This window comes from Bolinopsis microptera, chromosome 8, assembly GCF_026151205.1.
Source record: "Bolinopsis microptera isolate Bmic1 chromosome 8, MBARI_Bmic_1.0, whole genome shotgun sequence".
Classification (NCBI taxonomy): domain Eukaryota; kingdom Metazoa; phylum Ctenophora; class Tentaculata; order Lobata; family Bolinopsidae; genus Bolinopsis; species Bolinopsis microptera.
This window is the reverse complement of record NC_087079.1, coordinates 9183271-9203469: the sequence shown is the minus strand read 5'-3', so window position 1 is coordinate 9203469 and position 20199 is coordinate 9183271. Positions and strand designations below refer to the sequence as shown.

Below are 20199 nucleotides of genomic sequence, written 5' to 3'. Positions count from 1 at the left end.
GCCTTGTTGTCTACCTGTTAAACAACAGGTCTGCTGCATGCTTTCTCTCAGACTCTGCTACAGACTTTGTCTGCCAAGAGTTTGCTCAGTGCTAGGGTCTGTCAATTTTAGCAGTGACTGACAGACTCAGTCAGGACTCGATCAAAAAGGAACAAATTGTAAAGCTTTTTATTATTTTAATTTTCTTTATCCTTCATCCTGATAAACTATTTCAGTTAGCGTATCGAGTGACACTCGGAGACCTTTCCTCGGGGACAACCCCGGAGGGATGCCAACATTTTATTAAATTAGACTACAGTCAATTGACCTTTGATTCTTGTCTCCGGAATTCAATTGACAACGGAACATGGTAATTTATAAACTTGGGTATCAGCATTTAAAAAAAAGAAAAATCCAAACCGAATTGAAAATTGACATACATTTATTTGTTTAATGTAGAAATTGACTTTCAGAACAGTGATGCTAACACAAATTAATTCAGGTATCATTTTGAATCACATTCAATAGAAGATAGCTGCTATGAATGTGAAAGTGGACTTGCCCTTATGGGTAGACATCCATCAGCTAATGGTGAGCTTCAAAACACATAAGGATTACTTTACTTATGATAAATTGTTACTTAACTATAAACCTTGATACTTAACTTTAAGATATAAATAGTTAGATGTTAATTATTAGGGCTATTTCTATGAGAAATACTTGAACATCTGGACTTTGGTTTTGTGACTTTTAACTATAATAATCCATCAGTGAACAACAAATATTGATAATTTTCCAGGTTATAGTAGAAGCAAACTAGGATTATCTAATCCAGAGAGAGGGTGCTTTCTAACAGAGTATGGAGTAGAAGTTTTAAATTGTCCGGAAGGTTTCATTTATAAATTTGAAGAGCTTCCAGCATGTTCTATTAAACATGAACTTTGTTTAGGTGAGTCGATTTCAAACGTCATCATATCACTTTCAGAAATATTATTATCAGGTGAACTCTACCGGTCAGGAATGATTTCAAATTACTGATATAAATTTTGCCATGTACTACTGGTCTATCTTTAAATATTTAGTAATAACCGAAATAATTACCTTTTTTTTCAGTTGGACCTAAGAGTAGAGTGAAACGAGGTAACCCATCATCATCGGCTTCTTCTTCTTCAAGTTCCTCGTCGTCTTCACTATCCTCATCATCGGCAAGTTCAACAGTGCACTCGTCATCATCAACTTCTGTTACGCCTGCAGAGAGTTCCTCTGACAGTTCCTCCAGTAGCAGTTCAACAGTAACTAGTAGCCCGACATCATCATCATCGTCACCGACAGAATCATCGTCATCGTTATCGACGACAGAAGCTTCATCGACGTCTTCGGAGGGAGCGGAAAGTTCTTCATCTTCAACTTCATCGCCATTCAGTTCAACAGTAACTAGTAGCCCGACATCATCATCATCGTCACCGACAGAATCATCGTCATCGTTATCGACGACAGAAGCTTCATCGACGTCTTCGGAGGGAGCGGAAAGTTCTTCATCTTCAACTTCATCGCCATTCAGTTCAACAAGTTCTGCTACGAGTCCTACCTCCAGTTCGGGCAGTGTTACCTCAAGTTCGGGCAGCTCAACAACATCGGTCGGTGAAGAATCATCTCCATCAACCTCCCAGACCACAACCAGCCAGACCACAAGTTCTGTCTCATCATCAGAGACGACGAGCAGCTCAGTTACATCATCCAGTAGCTCAACCAGTTCCTCCGGTGAAGAGAGTTCTTCCTCATCTTCGTCTGGAGGAAGTTCGTCTTCATCATCTAGTAGTATAACCTCGTCTTCAACGACGGCAGGATCATCTACTTCAACCACAACTCTTGATGGAGATGAGACAAGCTCTGAATTCAGTGAGTTTATTTTTCTGATTTGTATGCATACTAAAATGATGTCTCATTGACAATATCTTACGGTATTGCTAATTTAAACAAACTGGCTCTTCATAGTTTTAGGTTTTCCTCACAAACTTCTGTGTGTAATGTATTACATTAGTCTAATGTACTACATTTGACATTAGTAATGTAGTTTTAACGAGCATATAAAGAATTTTGTATCGAACATTTCATAAATTGCCAGATGTTAAAAAGAGCAGATTTAAACAAACGATCACACCAGTATCATAAACTTTTAATTCTTATACTGCACTTGAAGAAATCATGACCGACTTTAAATAATCATTGACAACGACCGATGGACAAAACATGTGACTATTTAGATTTGAGAACACCTCTAAGTAGCTGTCTGCTGTAATGATAACACGTGCAAGTTTACGTTGCTCATGCTGATACAGGTAAGTGGCTAAAGCGGGGTTTCAGAGTCCATGGCATATAACGTATTGTACCTTATCGGTCCTAAGATTGCTGGCATTATAATTTCCAAATTCGTATCAAGTGGGTACATTAAACGGGTAACTTACAACTTCGGCAGCTTACAAGAAATTATATTTTTACCGTATTATACGTTATGGTAATCTTATGAAATGAGAAAAAAGAATTAAAGTCTCGAGGCCAGTTGGTAGATCACCGACCGGCTATAAGCCGGCTACTAACCGGCTATAAGCCGGCTTATAGCCGGCTACAATTTTTATAGCCGGCTATAAGCCGGCTTATAGCCGGTTAGTAGCCGCTTACATTTGTTGTTGAGCGACGGCTATTAGCCGGTTATAAGCCTGCTATTAGCTGTTTTGGTATTAAAAGTGGTTATAAGCCGGCTATAAGCCGGTTATAAGATATTAACTCAACTACATCGTACTGAACGATAGTCAGGAGCCGGCTATAAGAAATTCAGTGAAAACGGCTATTAGCCGGTTATAAGCCGGCTATTAGCCGTTTAGGTATCGAAAGTGGTTATAAGCCGGCTATAAGCCGGTTATAAGATATTAACTCAGTTCAGTACGATGAAGTTAAGTTAATATCTTATAGCCGGCTTATAGCCGGCTTATAACCACTTTCGATACCTTAAACGGCTAATAGCCGGCTTATAACCGGCTAATAGCCGTTTTCGCTGAATTTCTTATAGCCGGCTCCTGACTATCGTTCAGTACGATGAAGTCGAGTTAATATCTTATAACCGAATTCACTGAATTTCTTATAGCCGATACCTAAACGGCTAATAGCCGGCTTATAACCGGCTAATAGCCGTCGCTCAACAACAAATGTAAGCGGCTACTAACCGGCTATTAGCCGGCTTATAGCCGGCTATAAAAATTGTAGCCGGCTATAAGCCGGTTTATAGCCGGCTTATAACCGGTTTATAGCCGGCTTATAACCGGCTTATAGCCGGTCGGTGATCTACCAATTTCCCAAGTCTCGATGAATCATTCGGAACATTGTAAAATTTTTAAATATGAAGAAAAAATATCTTGGGTCAGGAGGACAAAAGACCAACTGCTGGTTTGACTGGTAATTATTAGGACCATAAGGTAATATGTTTGCTAGACACTCGTTTCTTGCACCCAAAACACTTTAACACACAAACAGAATATGAAGCATGCTGCAATTGTTTGACTTATTAAATTTCCATTGGCTTTGTGGGAAAATGACATTTCTAGCTATGTATAAAGTATTGTGTAAGACACCATGCTGTTACTATCATTAAAGGAGAACATGACTAATTACAACAAAATTAAAAGTGTTGTCGCGAGAGAATGAAAATAGGAATTCAGTAAAATTCAGATCAATTTCTAGAAATTCACCACATTGTTGGGAAGTTCGTAATGATGCATTACAAAATCCTCATTTCTCAAAATTATACTGCAGGTGCACGATTTAAGCTAATTATAGTTGTCCTAATCAAAGTCATCGCAGTTATAGTCAATGTTAAGTTTATAATCACTGGAATGTTTACTGATACAATATGTAATTGCATGACAATACTTTTCAACATCTTTTTCTACATACATTTAAATAGCTTATCATCACCGACATCATACGGACCATAACGTTGAAAAAAAATTGTTTGTAAAATCCCTACAATATAGTGGAGTAAAAAATGTATAACAATCATGGAAACAAAAATTTCTTTCGCATGGCATTTTAAAAGAAATCTCCAATTATTCCGATATGAAGACTGCTAATATTTAATTTTCAAGCTTAATTAGTTATTAACCTTATTGTATTTTGACCCATAGGTTCTTCGTCTTCATCAACTTCAACAACGACAACATCATCTCCATCAAGTAGTTCAACAACAGTAAGTTCATCGTTTCCACCGGATGAGGGAAGCTCTTCATCGTCATCATCGTCGATAACATCGTCCAGTTCATCTACAGTTACACCAACAACATCGAGTAGTACAACGACGATAAGTTCATCATCTCCTCCCGACGAAGGGAGCAGTTCTTCGTCGAAATCGTCAGTGTCTTCATCGACCTCGACGACAACACCATCTACATCAAGTAGTTCAACAACAATAACTTCTTCGTCACCACTGGATGAGGGAAGCTCTTCATCGTCATCATCGTCGACAACATCGTCCAGATCATCTACAGAAACAAAATCGACTGAAAAGACATCGTCTACTGTTAGCTCATCATCTTCGCCGGTTGAAATAAGTAGTTCAACAACACAAGGTAACAGTTATAGATTTTATCGATTATAATTTATGCTGCATTAATTCCTCCTTTTTCTATTGTTTGATCCATCACGCAATCATTTTTCTTCTCTATCTCATCTTCCCTATCGTATCTGATATTTGACCCCTTTATGTTGTTATGATATGCTCCCTTTTGGCATTCACATAATATGAGAGATCCTAGGACCGTTTCAGTAAGATAGTCTGCTTTATGTTCATCACATCTCAGGTAATATGCCGATCTGTGCTGAGATTATGTTTGTTTTTTTACGACTTGCTAATATTTCACACCCCCCTGTCTTCGTTCCCCCGTGACACCCAGTACAGACAGACATTAATAGTTCAAGCCTTATTCTTCTCATAAGATTTTGATCCACAGGTTCTACATCCACTTCATCGTCGACTATTAGTTCTACATCAGCAACTGAAGAGTCATCTACTTCGTCATCAAGTTCAACTACTATAACCCCATCTACCCCAAGTAGTTCAACGACAATAAGCTCATCAACTTCCCTCGATGAAGGAAGTAGTTCTTCATTAACGTCAGCAAGTCCATCATCAAGTTCAACTACAGTTAGTACTTCATCATCACCCGATGAGGAAAACAGTTCTTCGTCAAGCTCATCGTCAAGTTCAACTTCCGTAACACCATATACTTCAAGTAGTTCAACGACAGTAAGCTCATCAACTTCTCCTGATGAGGGAAGTAGTTCTTCGTCAAGTTCATCATCAAGTTCATCGTCAAGTTCAACTACAGTAACACCATCTACTTCAAGTAGTTCAACGACAGTAAGCTCATCAGCTTCTCCTGATGAAGGAAGTAGTTCTTCTTCAAGTTCTTCTTCAAGTTCATCATCTAGTTCATCATCTAGTTCATCTACAGTAACATCATCTACTTCAAGTAGCTCACCGACAGTTAGTACTTCATCATCACCTGATGAGGGAAGTAGTTCTTCTTCAAGTTCATCGTCAAGTTCATTGTCAAGTTCATCGTCTAGTTCAACTACAGTAACACCATCTACTTCAAGTAGTTCAACGACATTAAGCTCATCAACTTCACCTGATGAAGGAAGTAGTTCTTCATTAACGTCATCAAGTCCATCATCAAGTTCAACTCCAGTAAGTACTTCATCATCACCCGATGAAGAAAGCAGTTCTCCGTCAAGTTTATCGCCAAGTTCAACTTCAGTAACACCAAATACTTCAAGTAGTTCAACGACAGTAAGCTCATCAACTTCTCCTGATGAAAGAAGTAGTTCTTCGTCAAGTTCATCATCAAGTTCATCGTCAAGTTCATCATCTAGTTCATCTACAGTAACATCATCTACTTCAAGTAGCTCACCGACAGTTAGTACTTCATCATCACCTGACGAGGGAAGCAGTTCTTCTTCAAGTTCATCGTCAAGTTCATTGTCAAGTTCATCGTCTAGTTCAACTACAGTAACACCATCTACTTCAAGTAGTTCAACGACATTAAGCTCATCAACTTCACCTGATGAAGGAAGTAGTTCTTCATTAACGTCATCAAGTCTATCATCAAGTTCAACTACAGTAAGTACTTCATCATCACCCGATGAAGAAAGCAGTCCTCCGTCAAGTTTATCGCCAAGTTCAATTTCAGTAACACCAAATACTTCAAGTAGTTCAACGACAGTAAGCTCATCAACTTCTCCTGATGAAAGAAGTAGTTCTTCGTCAAGTTCATCATCAAGTTCTTCGTCAAGTTCATCATCTAGTTCATCTACAGTAACACCATCTACTTCAAGTAGCTCACCGACAGTTAGTACTTCATCATCACCTGATGAGGGAAGCAGTTCTTCGTCGACGTCATCAAGTTCATCATCAAGTTCAACTACTGTAACTCTATCTACAGAAAAAACATCGTCAGCAATAAGTTCAACATCGTCTTCCATTGAAGAAAGCAGTTCATTGTCAACTTCATCAGTTTCCCCATCGAGTTCAAGCACAATAACCTCTTCGACGGAGAAGACATCATCAACAATAGGCCCAACAATAAGCTCAACATCATCCCCATCATCAAGCTCCGAAGGGAGCAGTACTTCATCTCAAGGTAAAAGTTGTGGATAAACAGATCAATGTCATCACCCTTCTGTGTATGTTATATTTCTCACCTTCTCATCTTCATCAATATCTCTTCGAATCTGTAATTATTGCAGCCCAAATTCTCGTTAAGTTTCAACTGACAGTTGTTTTAGTTTAATGCTAGACCTAATCTTTACGATTTGTGAAGCCTGGAATCTTATCAATGTCTTGATTTGTTATTATTTTCTACCACGCGTGTGTATTTTGTTTGTCACACTTAATACATCATTCATACCCGGCACCCGCCGAAGCTCATCAGAAAATGTGTTTATTTATTGATTTAATTCATTAACAGCATTACATTTTGGCCCGTAGGTTCTTCTTCTAGTTCATCGTCGACTATAAGTTCAACATCACTACCTGTTGAAGAAAGTTCTTCTTCATCAACGTCATCAAATTTAAGCAGTTCTTCAATGTCTATTTGTAGTTATTGCAGCCCCGATTCTTGAAAATATTTAACTGTTAGTGGTCGTAGATTACTCCTAGTCCTACGTTTTAAGATTGCTGAAGCCTAGAATCTGGACTTATCGATTTGTTATAATTTTGTGTTGATCTATTCCAATCAGACAGTGCGCTGATGTCATGATTTAATTAAGAAGTTTTATTTATATCATAAACTTTTGGCCCTTAGGTTCTTCTTCTACTTCATCGTCGATTACGAGTCCTTCTTCATCAACGTCATCAACTCCAACCATTTCATCGACTCCAACATCGGTGACTTCTTCGACAGAGATAACATCATCGACATCTTCTCCAGTTGAAACAACTTATTCTTCTTCAACGTCTTCTTCTTCATCATCGAGCTCAACATCACCAAGCAGTCCGTCTCCATCACCTTCGTCATCTTCTCTACTTAGTTCTACAAGCACTAGAGGGAGTAGTACTTCATCACCAGGTAAAAGTTTTGCCTGTGGATCAATAGATCAATTTCATCGATCTTCTGTTAATGTGTTTTTGTATATTTTCCGCCTTTTAGTTTTAGTTGACTCCGTTATTAATTCGTAATAATATTTGTATGTGCCAATTAGAAATGTAGAAATAGCTGTGTCCCATATAATACATTATTTTGTCTTCCGAAGCACATCAGATAATGCCCTGATTTATTGATGTGATTCATTAACATAATTACATTCTGGCACACAGGTTCTTTATCTACTTCATCGTCGAGTACCAGTTCAACATCACTACTCGTAGAAGAAAGTTCTTCTTCGTCAACTTCATCTACTTCAAGTACAGTGACACCAACTACAGAAATAACATCAACGACAGCAAGTTCATCATCTTCATCGCTTGAAGACAGTACGTCTAGTACGCAAACATCATCAGTTTCGTCATCGAATCCAACCTCGGTGACTTCTTCTACGGAGATAACATCATCGACATTAAGCTCAACATCATCGACTCCAACCTCGGTGACTTCTTCGACAGAGATAACATCATCGACATTAAGCTTAACATCCCCAGTTGGAAAAACTAATTCTTCTTCAACTTCTTCAATTTCATCATCGAGCTCAACAACACCGAGCAGTCCATCTTCATCACCTTCGTCATCTTCTCTACTTAGTTCCACAAGCACTAGAGGGAGTAGCACTTCATCACCAGGTAACAGTTGTGGATTGAAAGAACAATATTAGAAACGTTTACCGTATTACATATTCTCAATTTGTACTCTGCTGTATTCTCCACGTATTCGTCCTTTGCCAGAGGTAGCCATCCTTCGAGGACTATAAGGCTGCTCTATGACTGTGGTCACTGCTTTGGAATAAGTACTGGGATATTTATTGAATAATAGACCAGACAATGTTCTTTGACTTGACTTTGTCATGAAGTCCGAAGAAAATAAGTGTACCGTGTTGCTAATTTGGTCCTATTTTTCTTTTATCTTGTTCACTGAAAGGGTGCTTCAAGAAACTTTAATTCTTGATTTTATGAATTATCAGATAAGTTATATGTAGACAACAAGCTTAACCTAGAATTTGTTATTGACTGGTCAAAAATAGTCATTATTATGTTAAAGCGTTTGGTAACACGCTCAAGAACTTGGAAGTAATGTTTGATCATCTTTGCATAATACTATTGCTAACGTTTGTGTAAAAGCATGTTATTTATTGCAAGGACCCTTGGACTAAGCTAATTGTTCAGTAATGGGAAGAATGCCAATTACTTACTGTGATGACATCGAAGTCAGTTTACTGTACCACAAAATGTTAAAATGTTCTATAAAGATAACTACCTTACAATTATCTTCCAAATCGGCAAGTGAGTCACTACATGAATGAGACTCGTCTATTTGAATCATTATGGAAAGAACTTGCTTTATTGAAGGAAGTTAAGTAACAAATTAGAGTTCAACGTTTTCTGTTTGGAGTCCTAAAGCACAAAACTTTAGTACATCATAGCGATAACAAAAATACCAAATCAATATATGACACAAATCTCATACGTATTTATTATTTGCTTATACTTAATTGTAATCCGTCTAGATTAAATTGTATGTAAAAAATTTAGGAATAATATAAAACGCTTCAAAAGCCCTTTTTTTTCTTCTTAAAATGACAAATTTGCTCTTTAGGTACTTCAAGTTCATCAACTTCAACGACGTTAACACCATCGACATCAACGACGATAAGTTCATCAACTCCACCAGTTGAAGAAACATCTTCTTCGGCGACTTCGTCGGGTTCATCATCTACTTCGACGACAACAACACCATCTACATCAGGTAGTTCAACGACAAGAAGTTCATCAACTCCCCTAGTCGAAGAAACCTCCTCTTCGGCGACTACGTCGGTTTCATCATCTACTTCGACGACAACAACACCATCTACATCAGGTAGTTCAACGACAATAAGTTCATCAACTCCTCCAGTCGAAGAAACCTCCTCTTCGGCGACTACGTCGGTTTCATCATCTACTTCGACGACGACAACACCATCTACATCAGGTAGTTCAACGACAATAAGTTCATCAACTCCTCCAGTCGAAGAAACCTCCTCCTCGGCGACTACGTCGGTTTCATCATCTACTTCGACGACGACAACACCATCTACATCAGGTAGTTCAACGACGATAAGTTCATCAACTCCCCCAGTCGAAGAAACCTCCTCTTCGGCGACTACGTCGGTTTCATCATCTACTTCGACGACGACAACACCATCTACATCAGGTAGTTCAACGACAATAAGTTCATCAACTCCCCCAGTCGAAGAAACCTCCTCTTCGGCGACTACGTCGGTTTCATCATCTACTTCGACGACGACAACACCATCTACATCAGGTAGTTCAACGACGATAAGTTCATCAACTCCCCCAGTTGAAGATAGCACGTCTTCACCTACGTCATCAATTCATTCATCGAGTTCGACTACGGTGACACCTCCGACATCAAGTAGTTCGACGACACTGAGCTCAACATCGTCGCCAGGAGGCCCTTCAACGTCGACTTCTACAGTTTCGTCGTCGACAAGTTCATCAACACCTGAATCGTCGTCGTCGAGTACACATTCGTCGACACCTATAAGTTCAACCTCCTCAACCGGAAGAATCACTACTTCAACAACTCAATCGTCACCAAGTTCTTCTTCCACAACACCGACGGTAGACACCTCGTCCTCGACATCAATCTCCTCTACATCCTCAAGGGGAGTGGATAGTACCTCTTCTTCAGCAGTTTCCTCTAGTTCCACCACGGGTTCATTGTCGCAGACATCGAGTACGGCATCGAGTACTGTCAGCTCAACAACAACCCCAGCAACAACTTCCTCATCGACGTACCAGTCTTCAAGTACAACGCCGGCTTCTTCATCCAGTAGCAGCTCTTCTACTTCATCCTCGTCTTCATTCTCATCGTCCTCATCGACAAGACCTGATGAAGAGACAGATGGTGAAGGGGAAGACAGTGAGGGTAATGCATTTGGTAAGTTAAGTGGTAACCGTATGGATCAAAACCTGACCTGCAACCTTTTTAATGTTTCTGTGCTTGTGATTGAATTGTGAGTGCCAATTACATGTTACATATTTGATAAACGTTAGTGCAACATCTCTTGCAGTGATTGCAATGAAATGAATAGCTAACATGGCTGGCTGTTTGGTATGTGTGTAGATCTTGTTTGCTAGAGTTTGAGAAGTTCTTGAAGATTTACAATAACGTAAAGCACTTAACGACTGACGTTTGACCTTCCATTAGACCTGACCAAATTACAAAATTGACAAACATTTGATTCAAAAAATATTGATTTCGTTATTTAGATTAAAACCTAAATAGGTCAAATCAAAAAGCTTTTTATGCGAAAGCAAAACCCACGACAAATCAAAGCTCTCTTAATTTTGAACTGATCAACCAATACTTTTGTGAAAATCAATTCGTGTACGAATAATTTTATGTGCTTTCAAATCAAATGATAATAAATGCCTCAAAACCTCTTTACCTGAAAAAACTCATATCCAGCAACTTAAATATTTTTCACAGGATGTCCTAACCTTTATATCATAAGGTTAAGGTAAGTGATAGTAACGAGAGTTTTAAATATCATGATAACCTTATTTGACTTGAAAAATACTTTCTTTGAACCAATTTTCGCCGATCAACAAGATTCAAGCATTTAATCTGTTTCAAAACGGGCACGACTTTTAATAAGGCATTTGATCTTAACAACGCAGTTTTTTACTGTCGCACATAGTATGTGTATATTACACACAAATATATAATTTCTCTTTGATAATCTTCTCACAAAAGTATTATCAATCTTCTGGGCTGACGTCCAACAATCATCAATAAAACACCAATTTCCCAATATCTTGATAATGATTTCTGGATAGAAACCGGTATAATATAAGATATCTAAAAACTATATCTAACTATTCTTCCCCCACTTATTAGTTGATATTCTGGTCATTGCACATGACAAACCTCTGTACGGAATTGTTGGAGGAGAAACAATACTGACTTGTGTACTGACCAGCGACCAAGAGAAGAAGATCTTTTGGTACAAGGACGACGAAGGGCAGCAAGGAGGGTGGGTTTTACAGACATTTACAGTTACCTTCATCGGTAGTTCTTTCAACTGAGTGTTATTTGTGTGGTTATAACAATATGCATCATTTATAAATAAAACATAAATTTTGAATATTCTTTCTACAGAGCAACTCAGACATCAGAGACGAATTATTCCGACGACTTTCAAATGGATGTTCACACAGTTACCAGTGTTATTCCTGCAACCAGTACTGGACTCTGGAAATGTAAATTTGCTGGTAACCAGGATTTGGAAGAGTCTGTTCCAGTCTACATTATTGGTAATATAGCTATTTGATGTCGTTATTTAATAGATTTGTATGATTTAAACGCCTTAATTTCGAACCACTTCTGTTGAGTAATAGTAATATAAGGTAATTTACCAGAAATTGCAATAAGAGACCCTTTTATTGATCAATTTATAAATAAAATCTTTCTTCTTAAATGAATAATTTCAGAGCCTGTTATTGAGGCAGAGGACATCTTCCAACGTAAAGATAAGCCTGTTACTATGACTTGCTTCGCACCTAAAGAGTCTGTGGTTTCTTTCTTCAAAGACGATCAACAGATGGTAAATTGAGATATATTCATTTTAGCTGTTTTTTAGTTCCTTTTATATACAGGTTGATATAAAACTAGACAGAACGTTATCAAGATACCACGATGGAATTAGGCTGGTCCAGTTTGATTTAATTATTGATTCACTGCAGTTGTTTATCCCCATTTATTTGGCCCTGACACTAAGCTTAACCTCAGACGAAGGAAGGAGTAGATGAGATATTTGAACAATTAGTAGACACAGAACAACGTGAAAGTATTGAGTGGATCAAATACGAGAAGGTCATAGAATTCGCTCGACTCGAACAAAACGGAGTTGTCTACTCCTGCAAAGCTGAGTTTGAAAACGACCAAGTGGTTGTTGATCATAGCTTCACCCTGGAAATAGCAGATGCAGGTTCGAATCTACGTTTTTATGTTTCAAAAAGTTTTGTAAAGGCTTATCCACTTAATGATCGATGTCGGAGGTTATGTTTCGTGTAATATTATATTAGTGTTGAATCTTACCGGAACAGTTGGATTATTGACTCATAAAAACAATTTCAGTTGTACTCACGACCAAGCCTGAGACGGAAGCATTCTTTGCCATTGGTGCAAGAGTGACCATCACGTGTCTTGCCAATGTGGAAGTAGTCGGTGGCATGACATGGTACAGGAAGAGGCTTCCCAAAAATGTCTTAATGGAAGCTGAGGCTGGTGTTACAGAGCTCAAAACTGTAAGAATTGTTAAAAATTTCCATGTTACTTCAATGTTCTGATACGTCAATTTAACTATTGATCTTAAAATTAAATGGGAGTTTAAAAGTCAATAAAAATAGGTTTGTTTATTACGTAATGTAATTTACTTACTTTATGTTATTCATCATTCATGTGGTTTTAATGTAACACCTGCTGGATTTCAGGGAGTAACAGCAGGTGTCCCATACACAGAGTTGACATTTGTCTCGGCTGAAAAGTCAGATTCTGCCTCCTACTTTTGTGTAGCAGAGGAAGTAGAGAGTCCTGAGATCGCTCTAGAATTCCATTGTAAGTTGTTGTCATTAAATATGCAAATCATCTATAGATGTAGATTCTGGCGGAGAGATGGCGCATATTTCTTTGACACTTGTCAAAAAATATGCTTCACCTCTGCACCAGAATCTACATCTATTTATTAACAGCAAATTTTCATTCCTCAGTTCACATTACTATATGTGTTCAGAAAGACTGCTCAAATTCATATTATTGATGATTGACGCTAATTTGTTTCAGCCGTTGAGGTGGAGGTTGAGGACGTGGTCGTCCAAGAGGGTGAAACCGTATCTCTTACCTGTTCGGCCCCTGAAGGATCCACTATTTCTTTCTACAAAGACAACCAACTCTTGGTGGGTGGTTTGATTTTCAAAACGAGCTGTTCTTGATTTTATCTTTCTTAATGACTTTCCACCAAAAATTATTGAGTGATGACAAGCATGTTGAGCGATGTAATCGAATTTCAACTCATTTCAGAGTGAAATCACAGACGAGGAAGATTTCACAAAACTCAAAGAAGAAACATCTGCCACTGGTCACAATATGTTCGTGTGGCAGAAAGTGATCCTGCAAGTCAAATTAGATCGTGACGGAGAAGTGTTCAAATGTACAGCGGTTTTGGGAGATCTCACCGTTTTAGAGCACACATTCACCCTTGAGATCAGTAGGATAGCATCTCTAGAGATATCTGCCGCCGATAAGTACCACAAAGCCGGAAGTAAGATTTCCTTGGTTTGTATCGCCAACAAGAAACTCAGCTCTGCGATATCTTGGTGGGTCGAAGTGGAGGGGAGCGAAGATAAACAGATTCTCGCAGTCTCCAATTCTATAACCGTCGAAGAGGTTTTTACTTTTACCCTGTTTATCATAAAAGACATCCAATGTATAACATTTAGTTCTACTTTGTATCATGTGTCATTTCAAGCCTGATTTTTGACTTTTATAAGCAAGAAATACTAATAAAAATGCGTCAGGAGGTAAACTCTGACAGAGTGACAGAAGGCACGCTAACATACCTAAGCGCAAGAGAGGAGCACTCTGGTAGCTACTACTGTAAAGGAGAGGAGAAGAGGAGCACTAACGATATGCCACTCATGATCATCGGTAAGAGGATCTTTTTAAAGAGGAGTAGATACTTAGTACATAAATTTATTTGAAATATACAATCCTCAAGATAGTGAGAGTTTTATAAAACTTAATCAGATAATGATTGATAAACAAATTGGTTTAACATGAAAAAACATTGTTTTTTTCTTTCCAGCTACCAAGGACCAAGAAGAATCGCTAACTGTGAATGATGGTGTCTTTTTCACCCTTAACTGCTGGTCTTACAAAGAAGATTTCGAGTTCACCAAAGATGGGTCTGTATTCAGTGCCTACACCTTTGAAAAGACCTATTCTGCTGTTGATCTAGGACATTGGGAGAAGAAGCTACTCAAGGTATGCTAAAAAACAATTTGGTAGTTGTAGAGACAAGAAAATATGGCAAATCGCGGATGAGAAGTTTTTTCGATTCTAACTTTTTTCATGAATATTAACAAGTTTTTATTCAATTGACCCATATATCAATACCTAGGTGAAACTTACCGACCAACAAGATGGAAAGTTTGAGTGCGTATCCATGTTTGACACTTTCAAAGTTTCATCTTTCATCTACAACATAGACGTGGTGCCTCTAGGTAAGTCTAAAACTGTATTTAGTAAGTCTTTCAGTCATTTAATTAATGTGATGACATGATTTTTTCAGTGGGTGAATCAGGATAATATATATATATATAATTAGATGTAACTAAATTTAATTAGATATAATTAGAGATTCATCATGATATCTACAGGTGATACTGTCTTGACGCCAACTGAAGGATATCCAATGATCCCTCTTGGAACGGACCTGACGATTACTTGTAATCTTGTGGCTATAGCTGAGGTTTGTTGTCTTCATTATTTGCATCTTGATTTAAAGTTAAAATGTTTTTTAATTCCGGAGATACAGAGTTTTACTACTGTAAATACTACTGCTTTTGCTTTAATTACGGCGCGGTATAAAATATAAATGACGACTGATTTACTTTAAAATCAACCCAGTAATGCATATACCACTCATAGCTATGTATTCTGTTTATTAATGACATTTGTGAGAATGATATTCGTCGGACGTCACTCTTATTTGTTTGTTCCGACACCCAATACGATGTAGTACTCTAGCACATTCTCTCATTAGCCGGGAGACGATAAGTCTCTACTCCACCTAGAGTATGACGTCACTCTAAACACAATTATTAGAAATCTGATTAAATAAAAGTTGGACAAGCAAGATCTGATGCCCCAAACACGACATGTTTTATGACGCAAATTCAAATTGCTCCCTGTCTATACTTGCATAAGTATTGATTGTTTTCGTGGGATCTATTAACGAAACAATGGAATGAATTAAACAACTAGTTTGATGGCCAAGAGGCAAGAGACGAATGTCGGGCTCGCGAGCCTGAATCTCAGAATGTTTTGATGAAATGCAGGCCTCCCACATATATCCCCCACATACAGCTACCTCTAATTGAGGTAGCTGTACGTGGGGGAGAGGCTGGCACAGTAAAGTAATAATATCACTAATATCAAGTGCATGTTGTCCTAGTTTATTTCCCAACTATACCTAAAAAGTAAACTCTCTCTCTCAGGTAAACCTGATTTGGATGAAGGACGATAAAGAGGTCAATGACCGCTATTACGAGAACGAATACGAGGAGGACATCAGCACTCAAACTAGTGTTCTTATTTTGGAAAATGTAATTGTTGCTGAGTCAGGTTCTTACAGCTGTATGACAGTTGATCAAGGCTCGGCATCTTCTGTAGATGTAAAAATCTTTGGTGAGTTTTAACCGTTTTTCAGTGAAACCCCTCGTTTATTGTTATGATACACAAGGTAACTAGGTTGGCTAAAGAGTAAAGACTGATGACTTCTTTAAATTTTAGAACTTCATTTACAGATGTTTATAAATACGATTACAGACTGTAAGAAACTGTAAAGTACTAATAACTATAATGTGTAATGTGTACGCGACTAGTTCGCGTTACGTAATTACGTAATTATGTAACGGTATCATTTTTATTATAAAATCAAATACAACAACAATCGACCTAGTTACTTACTTTGGTTACTTTGGTTGTGTTTATCTTCGTAGCAGGAAGAGTCATCAGATTTCTGACCACCTCGATGGCGAGTAGTCTACCAGGGAATTAGACCAGCTGCAGCTATAACCGGAAGTCGGAGGGTTGTCCGGTATCAAAGCAATAAACTTGGACAAACTAACTTTAAACGACTCAAAAGTAGCTTCAGCTTTAATACTATCAGGCACTTTGTTCCGTAGTTTTGGTCCTTTTACAGCAAATGAGCTGTCATAGAGTGTCTGGTTGCTCGAGGAACTCAACCTAGACAGGGAAGGGATGATTGCTCGGGTACCATGTCTGGATGTTTTTGTGAACCTAATATTGCTGCAATTGGGGACAACATTGTGAAGGATCTTCCACATCATCAGAATGGTGTACCGTTCCCTTCTGCGCTGCAGTGACATCAGCTTTAGATGTGAAAGCCTCTCCCAGTAGTTCATATTTTCCAGACCGCATATACGATCGGTGAATGTTCGCTGGACCCCCTCCAAAAGCTGGATCTCAGTCACCTTAACAGGGTCCCACAGCGGACAAGTACAACAGTACTCTAGTAGGCTTCTGACCTTATATAGGGTAGTCATTACGGTCATTACGGTCCTATCACGAGTTTTGAAGTTTAGTACACGTAGAAATTTAAAATTCTACGCATGATTTGACGCCAATGTTTCAGATCCGAAGGATTTCACGTACATTGAGACAAAGTTCGAGGTGGTTAGCACAGAAGTGGAGTTCGTGTGCTACGGCGTGAGCGGAGAAGATATCACCGTCACCTGGGCTGGCGAGACTGTTGAACTAACGAACGATGATTATGAAAAGAAGGAAGACTATTCAATTAGCGGTTTTGAGATGGACAGGTCAGTTTATTGTATTTCGAGTAAAAAGTTTAGCGAGTTTTTATCTGAGTATTTGGTTCTTGAAATTATAGCAACAATTGCTAATTTTTGTAGACACTCTAGCTGGTCGGTGTCTATAACCAATGAGATATCGCTTTGATTACAAAATTATCTCTTCAGATATGAGGTTAAATACACAATTGACTCACTCGATGACGCTGGAACGTATGGTTGTAAAAGTGAAGGGTACGGTCATGATATTTACTCTCTGACCGGAACTCTAGATGTTTTCAGTAAGTTTACATATTTTGTTTTTTTAACAATTTTTAGGTTGTGTGTAAATTGTACAGTAATTGTTTTTTAGAACAAATTTAGAATAGTTTAGATTTGTTGCAGAAATTGAATATGATCTCACTTTTTTAAATATTTTAAAGTGGACTTAACTCGTACTTTAACACGTATAGTGTATACAGTGTATAGTCTATGTATTATGTATATTTTATAGTATAATCTTGATGAATCAATGTACACACGAAAGTTTAAAATTTGATTCCTGCTTTTTAACATTACGAAAGTTTGACAAGTTATGCATGTCAGAATGTGATTGAATATTTACATAACTTGATCCATCGTATAAAAAGCCGATCATAATTTAATCTCTAAATTCCATAATAATCATAATTCCATTTCTTAATTCTTTAAATACTCTTAAATTTTAAAACATTTAATTTCTCACAGCCAAGCCGGAGATAAAGATTCCAGGAATTATTGGGGGAAGTTACACTACAGTCGAAGGCTCTGAGTTCGAGGTTACTGGACAGATCCAGGCTTCTAAAGATATCTCTGCGGAAACTAAAATGGTCCTTGTCTTGGAACGAGAGGGGGAGAGTGACTTGGAAAAAGGTATAACTTTGCGGAGTGCATTTCCTGAGTGTCATGTTATACTGATAATGGCATTTTGATCATTAATAATGGATCTCACAATCTACCACTCGAAGATGAGGAATATTGTAACTAGCCACTGGGCCTTAGAGATTATTTCAAAGATAATTCTAGCCCTAACAATTTAATTGAGAGTCTGAGACTCTAACTAAATCAAAATTTAAGGGGTAGGATAAACGCAAGTAATAGGGTTTGGCTTATTAACGATGAGGGTCAGAGGAGAACATGTTGTTTACATAAAATTAATTGAATATTCTCTCTATTTCAGACCTCCCAAGTCCAACATGGGACGATAAAATGATTTCAAGTGTGTTCAAGGTCGAGAACGTTCCTGCCACATACACCGGCGAATACGTGCTCAAAGTAACCGCTGCCACCAAAAAGGCCGAATCTGACGCTCTACCCTTGTTTGTAATAGGTAAGTGATAAAATGGAGGGTATAATAATAGTAATATACAATAATTACAGATTATTTTTATTTTCAGGTTTCCAGTCTAATTTCTAAATTCCTGTTATCTCGAATTCGATATTTAGTTTGATAAATTACTCAACCAAAAGTACGTACATATCGAGAACTGATATATAGCGTTAAAACTGTTTTAACCCTGCCATAGTCAGTTGAAAGTCTGATAGCATATGTTCCGTTTGATTTGACCAAACTAATGCCTTTCATTGCTTTATATAATAGGTACTGTTTTGACAAATACGAATTAATATTTATTGTTATTAAAGAATAATATGTAAGATCTTAAGTGAATCCTAATAATCATCAATAAACAATGGCTTATTAAAATTAAGTTAACATAAATATAATATTTATTAAATATAATTTGTGAAAATACACCATTTTAAGTGCACGTACCTTAATCCCCGAACTAAATTGTTCAGTATTCTCAAAACTGACTTACAACAATAAGTATACACTCGACCATGAATTTCGTCCGTGTCTTTTCACAGCTGCGTACGGTGAATTATTTCCTACCGGAGATACACAAGGGATGAAACGCTCAAGTTACACGATTAGCTAGACTGAATATTAGATTACTACACCTAGCTATCAACATTAGTCCATTTCTCCGAATTTTACACGCAAAACTTCTATTATTAGATGGTACTTATTCCAAGACATTCCAAAAATGAGTCGGTTCATCCAAAACGCTCGGCTAATGTTACCATCACTTTTATGTACTCTGCTATAAATTGGATTTATAAACTGAAGTAGAAATTGGCTCTCCGTAAACTTTTAATAAACCGCTACAATCACACAGCCAAGCATATCGAGACATACGAAGAGAGTTTAGCAGTCGGAGAGGAGCTGGAAATTGTCTGCTACACCCAAGAGGGATACGACATCAAATACTATATCGACGACAAGGAAGTAACGGACGTTAGCACTCTTGATCTGGTATGAGCCCATCCAATTTACATTTGATTAACGATCACCGACTGGCCTGCGCAGGAACATCCAATTCTGTGATATTTAAAAATTCTACGGCTGAGGAGTGAGGACTGAGGATGTATGAAATGTCTAAAATGTCTGAACAGAAGTTCACGATTTCTTAACCTCTTATTTTGCAGGAGGATGGGACCGACTACACAGACGGCGAGGAGATTATTTTCAAGACGAAATTGTGGTTTTTAACAGCGGTTAAGGAGACAAGTAACGGAGTGTACAGATGCAAGGGTTTCTATAAAGACGATATAGTTGGAGACACAACTGTTACATTCCACGTTCTCGGTTAGTTCTTAAACGGTTACTTTTCAGAGAACATTTCTTATCAGAAAAAATCCGGCCTCAATTTCTGAACCTTTTTAGACGATAATTCACAGCAAATAATATTACTAATACCTGTTCTCATGGTATGTTTGTTAAAGTCACATTTTTACCCATGCAAACAGGTCGTGAAACCACAACCACCTTAACTAACAACACTCACAGTGCAAATGTATAACAACTCCCCATTATTACAGTA

At 37.8% G+C, this 20199-nt stretch overlaps 2 protein-coding genes across 6 annotated transcripts in view; both read left to right on the top strand.

Moving 5' to 3' along the window:
- LOC134819580 (uncharacterized) overlaps window positions 1-20199 on the top strand; it is a 776807-nt gene that overhangs the window by 535166 nt on the left and 221442 nt on the right. The window lies entirely within an intron of this gene.
- LOC134819571 (uncharacterized) overlaps window positions 1-20199 on the top strand; it is a 31536-nt gene that overhangs the window by 1608 nt on the left and 9729 nt on the right. For 2 of the 4 annotated variants that reach the window (XM_063829575.1, XM_063829576.1), the window contains exons 3-30: window positions 216-349; window positions 482-570; window positions 779-928; window positions 1093-1878; window positions 4158-4598; window positions 4980-6671; window positions 7335-7598; window positions 7847-8305; window positions 9276-10619; window positions 11583-11718; window positions 11844-11998; window positions 12176-12288; window positions 12474-12672; window positions 12822-12991; window positions 13178-13301; window positions 13527-13639; window positions 13764-14129; window positions 14261-14390; window positions 14548-14726; window positions 14863-14965; window positions 15122-15213; window positions 15962-16151; window positions 17122-17305; window positions 17465-17577; window positions 18023-18187; window positions 18495-18644; window positions 19495-19631; window positions 19805-19964. In XM_063829575.1, coding sequence (XP_063685645.1) covers window positions 216-349; window positions 482-570; window positions 779-928; window positions 1093-1878; window positions 4158-4598; window positions 4980-6671; window positions 7335-7598; window positions 7847-8305; window positions 9276-10619; window positions 11583-11718; window positions 11844-11998; window positions 12176-12288; window positions 12474-12672; window positions 12822-12991; window positions 13178-13301; window positions 13527-13639; window positions 13764-14129; window positions 14261-14390; window positions 14548-14726; window positions 14863-14965; window positions 15122-15213; window positions 15962-16151; window positions 17122-17305; window positions 17465-17577; window positions 18023-18187; window positions 18495-18644; window positions 19495-19631; window positions 19805-19964 — 8338 coding nt within the window. The remainder of the gene's footprint in view (window positions 1-215; window positions 350-481; window positions 571-778; window positions 929-1092; window positions 1879-4157; window positions 4599-4979; window positions 6672-7334; window positions 7599-7846; window positions 8306-9275; window positions 10620-11582; window positions 11719-11843; window positions 11999-12175; window positions 12289-12473; window positions 12673-12821; window positions 12992-13177; window positions 13302-13526; window positions 13640-13763; window positions 14130-14260; window positions 14391-14547; window positions 14727-14862; window positions 14966-15121; window positions 15214-15961; window positions 16152-17121; window positions 17306-17464; window positions 17578-18022; window positions 18188-18494; window positions 18645-19494; window positions 19632-19804; window positions 19965-20199) is intronic. The other 2 variants (XM_063829578.1, XM_063829579.1) reach the window with 2 other exon arrangements.